This window comes from Nelumbo lutea, chromosome 3, assembly GCF_056320005.1.
Source record: "Nelumbo lutea isolate HS-2025 chromosome 3, American lotus-T2T, whole genome shotgun sequence".
In the NCBI taxonomy this organism is placed as follows: domain Eukaryota; kingdom Viridiplantae; phylum Streptophyta; class Magnoliopsida; order Proteales; family Nelumbonaceae; genus Nelumbo; species Nelumbo lutea.
In genome coordinates this window covers 30,438,807-30,448,782 of record NC_142686.1, presented here as the reverse complement: position 1 = coordinate 30,448,782, position 9,976 = coordinate 30,438,807, and the positions used below count along the sequence as shown (strand labels likewise).

At 36.1% G+C, this 9,976-nt stretch overlaps 1 protein-coding gene across 8 annotated transcripts; it reads left to right on the top strand.

Moving 5' to 3' along the window:
- Positions 1-814: 814 nt before the first annotated feature.
- On the top strand, positions 815-5,151 carry LOC148863983 (protein Iojap, chloroplastic-like). 8 transcript variants are annotated; one of them, XM_088975506.1, is made up of 9 exons: positions 815-1,857; positions 2,011-2,137; positions 2,529-2,667; positions 2,777-2,865; positions 3,625-3,689; positions 3,781-3,936; positions 4,439-4,531; positions 4,632-4,868; positions 4,971-5,151. In XM_088975506.1, the coding sequence occupies exons 1-6, from the start codon at positions 1,750-1,752 to the stop codon at positions 3,802-3,804; spliced, it is 552 nt and encodes a 183-aa protein (XP_088831632.1). In that variant the 5' UTR covers positions 815-1,749; the 3' UTR covers positions 3,805-3,936; positions 4,439-4,531; positions 4,632-4,868; positions 4,971-5,151. The 8 variants fall into 8 exon arrangements, with proteins under 8 accessions (XP_088831632.1, XP_088831629.1, XP_088831631.1 ...); XM_088975503.1 differs by having other exon boundaries at positions 3,625-3,936; positions 4,632-4,748; positions 4,853-4,868; XM_088975505.1 differs by having other exon boundaries at positions 3,625-3,936; positions 4,632-4,748; positions 4,845-4,868.
- Positions 5,152-9,976: the final 4,825 nt, after the last annotated feature.

The window sequence follows — 9,976 nt, the reverse complement described above, 5'->3', positions numbered from 1 at the left end:
AAATACACAAATACCCCCCAACGGGGGCCAACGGCTATATCCTGAGCGGGCCGGCCCCACAAGTTGTGCCGTGTCAACCCGTGGTGGGCCGTGCCACGGGCTGGACCATGCTATACTGGCCCATGGGCCTCGAACCCCTGATCCAACATGGCACGGACCTCCATGCTAGGCCTAACACGACCCATGGTTCTTCGTGCCAGACTGGGTCAAAATTATGCCAGGTCATGCCGGGGCATGAGCGCCCCGGCTTGACTTACGCCTTTACTCATCCTTGTTTTTAAGTGACGTTCCATTATTTCTCACACTATTCCATCAAACAAACACGAGTTTCAAAGGACCTAACCCGAATATTCTTTATTTCTCATTTGTGTCTAGCAACCAAACAAACTATAAGTGTATGATGTGTCTTCAGTTCATCATCCTGTCCCCGATAAGTCTTGGAAGTTCTTTTGTTTAATTTGCTAAAGAGACTGGATCTTCTGGCTACAAGATCCTGTGTGACTATGGTGTCTTGTGCACCAGATGTGACCAGCGCTTTATGGTTAAAATAATGTGAACAATATGGATTCAGACTTCACCAATCACTTGATTTCAAAATTTCAATGGTATTATCATCGAAGGAGATTCTGTTGTTGTATTGGCGGAGAATTTTGGCAGTGTTCGATAGTGTATTCATCTCGTGGTTGGACCGTTTGGTTGATGCCACGGGATGAACCGCAAGGGATTAGTCCACATTATATCGTGGACCGGCCCTGTCCACACCCCAAAATATCTTTAACGGGTATTTGTCACCGAAGGGCCCTGTCCACAATTTAGTTTTGGTATTATATTTCATATTCGCAATCAAAACTCTGCATTTTACCATTAACCTCTCCACCAGTGAAGCGCTTCGCCGCAAAGGGAGGCCGCCTCCACTGAAGTTTCTCCGCTGTTTCTTTTTCTTTTGTTTCTGTTGGTGATATTGATTTCGGTGGTGTTACTCCCTCTTTTTCCACCGCCATTTTTTTTTCTTTCCAATTCTTCATCTTCTCTTGTGGTTTTTCTCCCGAACACCCCCACCGAAATACAACTTCGAGTCTTCAAGTTCTGAAACCATTTCATCTAGAGGCATAAACAATAACACCTTTCCAATTCCAAAAGTCGGTGTCAGATCCTTTGAAGAGAACTCTTATTCGAAGGACAACCCTCTACGGATCACCAATTTTGGACCCCCTCTAGCGGAACTACAATATAAATATTTGTAATATGGATCACCAAGCATGATCCATCACATTACCAGAGAAGCTTTACGTTTTGAAAGAACAACTGCAATTGTCTTCGTGTTGTCCACATGGTCTATGGATAGATGTTGTTTTTCCTTGAAATGAGGAAAAAAAGGTGATTGGCATTGTGAATGAGGTTAGGGAAGGCTAAGAAAAACCTGGATTTTAGAAGTGAGAACAAAAATTGATAGATGTTGTGTTTTGTTTTCATTATTTAATAGAAGATATGTCCCTACATTGTGCCCAATGGACAAATAGGATTTCTGCCACTTACACCTCCAAGCAGACTGGTTCTCTATTTTTTGCTATTCCTCTTCCTTTTTCATTCTCTTCGTTCCCTCTCTCTCTCTCTCTCTCTCTCTCTCTAACTGCATTGTTATAAAAAACGCATGCGTTGCTGGATCCCTGTTCTCTAACTCCCTCTTCTGTCATCCCCCTTCCTCCTACTGTCCTTGTCCGCCCTATAGTCGAAACAGCAACTCAATCCATGAATTTCTCCTCCATTAAGAGAAAGAATACAAAACCATCTTTACCATTTTCACACGCCCGCCTTGCTTCGTTCCTGCTCCCATACACCCACAACAGACACAATGACGTAAGTTTTTCTCCTTTACCATTCATTCGGTAATTGGAATCTATGATATTAATCTTATGCATCTTTTCAATGCTAAGAAAGCTATTTCTGTTGCTTCAATAACGTCATTGGCTCTGATTCACGATAATAAGTTGGTCTGTTGCATTTTTGCAGAGTGTTAGTGGAGACACAGACGATTTGTTCGACGGATTGTTGGACTTGTATGGGAAGGTGGTTTACAAAAGAAACGATAGAAAAACACCTGGTGCAGAAGCCGACGACGATGCTGAGAACCTGTCATGTTTGTATATTTGTGTCTCAGACCTCAAACTTGTTTTGAACCCGTTATAACTGACCATTAATTTGCATTATTTTAGCAATGATTTGGGGACCTCAAACTGTTGTACCCATTCTTGGGTCACCCGATATGAGTTTTCTTTCCCTTTCTTCAAGTTGTCAAAAATCTTAGCAACAACCCGCCAGGGGGTGGTTCCATTTTCAAACTATGAAGACCCTACACATTCTACATAAGAGGAAGAGTTTGACACTTTCATGAAATGTGGAAGAAATCTCCTATTTCATCAGCTTTCTACAATTTCATGAACCTATTCTTATTAAAGAAAACTCATATATTTAGCAATTTGGTGGACTTAAAGGATAGAGTTTACTTTTTTTCTCTGCTACTCGCGTAGCTGTTGTGGCTTGGGCCAAGGTTGCAAGCGAAGTAAAGGGTGCAGATATCCGTGTTCTCTTTGTGAAGCCTCTAGTTTATTGGACTTGGTTTTTTATCATTGCTACAGCCTTTTCACGCCCTCAGATTGATGCTATTGGGTATGTGGTTGAGGTCTTATGTGTATAAGAATGATAACTTAATCATTGGTAGGAGTTACGGATAACTTATATATGCATCACCTTTTACCACTTTGATTTTAATATGTAGGTCCAAAATAAAAGATCTAGCTGAGAAACAATATAGAAAAGTCCCATCAGGTGACATTATATCCAACTCGTGGACTGTATTGGATTTTGGTAAGTGCTCTAATTTCTTATTTCCTGGCACTGGTGATGAAAAACTGTAAACTGAACTATAACTCATGCTATGAATTCTTGACACAGCCAAATCAAACTTCAGCAGATTCAATGTTATAACTGTAGAGGGGGCATCTCTTGGATTAAACTTCTGTTGATGATTGTCAGTTTCTAGACGCAGCCATGCAGGACTGCATTGTGGAAGCTTGGTTATTAAGGCTGGATGATGATCAACCCGGTCATTAATGTTTGAAACCAAGAAGGTTTTCCCTCAGAGTGGGGATACCAAGACCGCATGAGTTCTCCAATTTCAGTGTACATATGAAGGATGGGAGTTCAGAAGCTTTAGAACTCCTTCCATCAAACCTGAGTGTTGCTGATTAGTCTTATTTTCCTACTTGAGTTGAGTGCTTAATAGCTCTTGATGGTCCTTCAATGCAGAAGAAATTTGAGATGGGGATACCATCTATGCTGTTAACATTGGAAGAAGTTTGAATTCTTTTTTTTTTTCTTGGGAAAATCTTGTTGAATAAAATAAAGTTGAAACTTTAGAGAAGTTTCTCATGTTGAAACCCTGTTTTATCATGCTTTGGGACCTGTAATCTTATTGATAACCTAATCTTGCCTTTTCATGCTTATTCCGGCAAACCATCTTCACAATATTCTTCACATGTTCCTTTTAAAACTAATTTGCATTTTTATTGAAGTTGGAGCATTTTTATTTCAAATAACAATCAGTGATAACTTGTTTCTTGACAGGTGATGTAGTTGTCCACATATTTCTTCCCCAACAGCGAGCTTTCTACAACCTGGATGCAACACCTGTAGAGTTACCCTTTGATAACCAGTCATCATTTCGCAGCTGAAAATCCTTCTGTAACTCCCCAAGCAATCTCAAGCTTCTGATTGATGCAGGTGGTTGAATGTCATGCATCTTGAATATGGATAGCAGTTAATGATTGCCTGAGTTTTGCATTGAGAACAAACCTTTTGAGTTTTGCTGGGGTTGATTGATCATAAGTCAGCCAAAAAGTTGCAGCCATGACTTTTGGATATAATTAATCATGTATGGTGAGTGTTGTTCCTTTATTTTTCAATCAGCAAGGGGGGCAATTCAAAATTAACAGAATTGACGCTTTCAACAGTAATTTGTAATCTATACATACAAAGACAGAGAAAATTCTAAGATCAAAATCACAGCTTCGTCTTCCGTCCTAAATGTAAAAACCAGACATTACTTTGAAGCAATATTATTAAAATTTTCTCAAATAAACACTGTTTTGTTAATACTTGTGGGTTTGTAAAACAAAACAAATGTTAGATATTCGTAAATCAAGTTTGGAGGGAGTTGGGTCTGTTAATCCTTGTTTGTGATGTTTTATGTTTCCAAGTGAATTGAACTTTATGATAAAAGACATAAATATCTCTTTGTATCTGCTTCTTAGTTAATCCAAGGAGCTTAGTTATGTTTTAACAACCAAAACATATCTGTTGGTTACATGAAGGCATTGAAGGGAGCCACCAGTTAGTTATTTCTTGTTCTGCCTGTTTTGATCATTTTCTGCTTCTGCAGCACACAAGGGATTCGTTGAGGAGTGTTGTACTAATATCACATTCGGTCCAGTTAGTCCCCGAAAGGTCTCCTCAGTGAGCCTTCCAGATAGAAGTAAGGAACCTTGCATCATTGATTTGATTGTTTTGTTATTTTTCTTAAAGATAAGATCTGAAGAAATATTGATTTATTCTTTTCATGTGGAATCTTTCAGATCTGATGTGTACAGTTTTGGGGTAATAATTAACATATAGGTAGAACCCAGGTCTCTCCATGGTTAGATTGGTCGGACCCCTTTCATCTGTCAAATGTTTCTGAGTAACAATTAACGGTATGTATCAATAAGGAAAAGCAAATAGAACAAAAGTTTTTGAAACAAACTTGGTGGTTGACTGGTGGAAATCTCATGTTTTTACTCTTTGCAAAGAACTGCAGGTTTATCTTTGCAAAGGTGATTTCTTGACCTACGCAATTAATTCTCTATTTTATACATTTTTTATTGATATGTCATTTACTTTACATTCTAAAATAATCTATATGGTATGATTTGCAGGTTCAACCATTATGTTAAGTGGATTTGCATTGGAAGACGTGTTACATTATTAGGTAAATTGATCTTTTTAAATTCCTAGTACTTTTAGGTCAATTGGATATTGTATTTAAACAATTTGTTTTGGATATTATAATAATTAATAATTTAACTAATAGATTTTGTTTTTAATTGCATTTTTAAATTGTTTTTTCTGCATCAATTGCCATGAGATTTGTATTGAATAGGTATTAAATTGAGATTTGTCATGTAATTAAGATAAAATAAAAATTAAGAAAATATATCAAAGCTAGTTGTCACGTAACCGTCGGTTTAGCCATGAACAAGATATAAGACAGTGGTCAAATAGGACCGAAGCCGGCGGTTTGGACCGCCACCTAAAAATCGAAACAACGAATTGATAAACCTAAGGTGGCAGTCAAATAGGACCAATGCTGGCGGTTCGGACCACCACCTTTATTATTGTTAAAGCGGCGGTGAACTGCTGCTTTAGAGTAAATTGAAATGGTTCAGACCGGTCTTCAAGGGCGGCGTTTTTTCTCTCTAAGCTCGCAGTCTTGACCTAAGTTGATAGTGGTTTAGGGGACAGCCTTAAGACCGTCGCCTTAGATCTAAGGCGGCAGTCTTAAGGCCTAATGACCGTCGGCTTTGACTGATTTTCTTGCAGTGTTTGTTAAAACTAATATTCAATTGTCAAAGCCTTTTATTTATCATATAAATTATAAAAATTAGACATTTATGATTGACTGTGTAGATTACTTCATAAATTGTATATGTGATACATGGAATAAAAAAGTGTGATATGGACTGGTCTACACCACTATGGATGTGGACTGTTTTAATCCACATAGTCTGTCCACAATTCAGAATAGTTGTGAATTGTGGTGTGGTGTGGATTGGTCCACACCACCCAATTTTTCATCCATACTACAAAATACACCCTTAATTGCGAGAAGGTCCATCCATTATTTCCAATCTTTTTTTAATCATGTCAAGGGCTGTCAATAAACTTTGAAACTCTAGAATCCGATTTGGCATTCAATTCAATTATTCAATTAAAATACAAATATAATTATTTATTGATTTTAATATATAAAATATAAAAATATATGATATATATTAATTTATTATACATTGTTAAAAAGTAATAAATTTTTATTTATTTCTTATATTCATAAATGAAGTAGAGCTGGAATCTGAATGTGATCTAGGTCTGATAGGATCCTATTCTCTTTGGATTTGGATTCAGGTTTACATTAATAAGCTCAAATTTGAATGTTTACGCCAATTCCTTAAGGCTTACTATTGAAAGAGTAGAGATATAAATATGTAGGCTCAGTTTGAAAGGAGTAAAAATGCAAATATGTAGAGTGCAAAATCCTGTTTTATATTATTTGTATGTATTTATACTATATATATTTGCATTTGTAGGCTCAAAGAAAGAATATAAATATAAATATTTAGAATGCAAAAGGAGCCCAAGATTATAGACAATGGGAATGTTCCTACCAAATGGGGCAGGACTAAGGCTGGCCTTTACTAAGGCCTCTTTCTTTACCAGGGATCTGGCATGAATCGTCTTGCTTAACCGAAGCCGATTCAACATTGCCGACTCCTCAACATTGCAGCATCATGCCATCCTTTTGGCAACTGCATCTGGCCTCATTTGGGTCCCTCCAATTGAATCGGAAGGACCAACTCTCAGGACATCGTATAAAGAAAATTTTTTCTTCTAATCATAGACGAATTGTCGACTACATTACCCCGTCCACCCTAGAAGTATCATAGTCCTTTACGAGGGGCCCGGCATGAATTGACTGCATTGCCCTATCAGCCCCATTGCCTTCGGCCTTGGCCTCGGCAACACGGCATCGAGTGGGGGTAAGTGATATGTGTATATTTGATTGGCCCACCAAATGGTGACACTTGGAATCTCACGAGGGTATTCTCGCCACTTCGGCCTCGGCAATGACACTATCATAACATTTGGCCGATCACTAATATAGAGGAGCATTTATTGTAAGCGTTAAGTGGGTGGCCACATTTACCCTCGATGCACTTACGAGGCTATAACGTTTGGCCCTCGTCCCTGTAACAGCTCTGTCCATAACCAAGATTCCCAGGATCGTTACCCATTGCCCATTACTCCTCTATTGGGCAATTCCAAATATAAAAGGGCAACAAATTCTAAATTAAGTTACACTTAGGCATACTTGAGTGTTTTATTTAACTCTGTTGTTGTGATATCGGCTTCCCTTAATTCTCGGATAATTTAATTGTTGGAGTCTTCACCCTTTGTAATAATTTTGGGTTTCTGACATTTTTTTATCCTCTTTGTGGGTGAGACCCTCACCTCTCGATCTAGAAAGTTACCTTGTTATCCTCTGCTTCAAATTTGGCAACAACATTTTGTATGAATTTATATTGAAGATATTTGCATCTGTAATTTTCAAATTTGGCAACAACATTTTGTATGACTGAGCCTAAAGATCAAATAGCATCTACACTTTTTTACCCTGTACAATGGTATACACCTCCTACCACCGAGTAGGGTGTCAATTGGACTGGATTTGGTCCAATCCGATCCCGTCCAATGTTAGTCCATTATATAAATGGACCAAATTCCATCCAATCCAATGAATGTTTTGATCTAATTTGGACCGGTCCAATTCAATGTCTAGACTATCCAATTTGTTTAAATTCATTTGATTTAGATTAGTTTCAACCCAAACCCGGTTTATTGACACATATATTCTTATCTTATATCAATGGATCAGATGTTGGCTGACTCCAACCCAATCCAATATAAATTTGTTACAGACGAATCATAATCATGTCCAATCCAATGTAATAAATAGTTTGGACCGGATTAATCCAATCCAATATGTCTTATTGATCCATTCAATCCGTCAAAATTAATTTTAGACTGGACAACATCTAATCCAAAACCGGTCCATTAACACCTTTATCACCGAGGTTATTGTCTCCACTTTATATATCTTCGTTGCACCCTTTGAATGAATGGGTTTAGCCTTTGGGCTTTCGAAGAAAAAAGATATTGACTAAATTAGGTTTGATTTTCAATGTAGAAACAACATTTTAAATATGTTTTTATTTTGAATTAAAATTTATTTTCTCTGTAACAGACCGTAGCCAGAGATTCAAAGTCCTGACTTAACAACATTATTTTTTTCATGATTTTCAACACTTTGTGTCCTTATTTGCAATGCCTTGCACAATACGCTATATATGCTTAGACAAAAACAAAAAGCTGATCGCTATCCTCTTTCTTGGAATTTATTTTCTTTGGATATGTTTTTAAGTCGAAATTGTGGACTTATGAATCAGATATTCTCTTCATGGGCACACATCACCCTTTGACTTTAAATTAAAGATGAAAAATATTATGATTTTGAAAACATTTTTTACTAGATTTCTTTAAATTTTTTTATTTTTTGAAGACTTTAGATGCTTTAATTCAGTGATTAAATCTAAAGATAATAATATGTAGATAACTACCCTTCACCTAGCATTAACATTATTATATCATGTACTATCATAATGTACTGATTTAACTTTCATGCCCTGGATGTGAAGTTAAGGACAAGTATTGGCATAAAAAATATTTATTTTCAAAATTTTAAATTAGGAAAATTTAATATCCAAATTTTTATTGTACTTATTGTACTTATTGTATTTTTGTTATAAGTTATTGACTAATATTTATTACAGATTAAACTATTATTATAAATTATATTATTTATTGACTAAGTTAATATATTTTTTGTATTTATTGTATTTTTGTAATTTCTATAATTATTGTATTTTTCATTATCAATATATTTTCAATAATTGTATATTTTCGCTATAAATTTTCAATAATTTTTGGAGATTAAGCCATTGTTATTTATCAGAGACGAGGCTATTATTTTAGCTGAAATTATGAGTGTTCATGATTTTGTTTGGTTTGGTCGTAGGCTATTTGGCCAACAAAATTGATGTGGTCAGGTTAGGGAGTTGGTCATTTGAAACCAATTAACCTTTTATGAAAACCAATCCACTTAAAACATATAGTGTAATTATTAAAAAATAAATTTAAAAATTAGGTTTATGATATAAAACATTTTAGACAAATAAATATGGGAATTCTCCCACTTTTTCATATTTAAAATATAAAATATTAATATATATATATATATATATATACACACATGGTTAGGTCATTTGATTTTGATCGATTTAGAAATGGCCAAAGTGAAACTGATCCAACTTGGTTGAATTGTATACCTAATTCGACCTAACCGACCAACCTGATTGACTCGACCTGACTGAAATTAATTATTGTTATTTTTTAACCAACCAACTCAGGTCGAGTTAATCGAGTTAGTCGGTTTCATCAGTTTGATGAATAAACCTAACTAAAATTAATTATTGTTATTTTTGTATTATAAAAATTTTATTAAAAATACTACATAAAATATGAATAATTATTAATTATTTAAAAATAAAATATAAAACAATTGTATACTCTTATATGTTTCTATTAGGTTCATTTACTAGACAACACCTTTAGGGATGGCAATTTTCCCCATTCTAGAGAGGGACCTGACTTCCCCAACCCAATGGGGCGGGGATGGGGATTGTTTTGGCAGGGTGAGGGCGAGGACACGGATTGATAGGAATCCCCGGTTGGGGTTGAGGTCGGGATCAGGGCTAGGAATGGGGACAGGGATTGAGGCCCCCACCCCGCCTCAACCCTAATTATATTTAAAACATTATTTATAATTTAATTTTTTATTTATTTAAAAAATACTATTATCTGAAAACATTTCGGGGATTCGGGTGCCCACAGGGAATCCATCCCCATCAGGGATCAGGGACTAGGGTTAATTTCATAATCGAGGTCGAGGACAGGGTATATGTTCCTTATCCCGTTGCCTTTCTTACACACCTTATAGTTTTAAATATTTACTTAAGCGTACCTTATAGTTTTCATTTTACCAAAACAT

Bases quoted from the DNA above. Each gene is read 5' to 3' on its own strand.
- LOC148863983 (XM_088975504.1), top strand. From the start codon at position 1,750: ATGAATTTCTCCTCCATTAAGAGAAAGAATACAAAACCATCTTTACCA. The intron at 1,858-2,010 runs GTAAGTTTTTCT...GCATTTTTGCAG, and splicing joins CCCACAACAGACACAATGAC to AGTGTTAGTGGAGACACAGA. The intron at 2,668-2,776 runs GTATGTGGTTGA...TTTAATATGTAG, and splicing joins CCTCAGATTGATGCTATTGG to GTCCAAAATAAAAGATCTAG.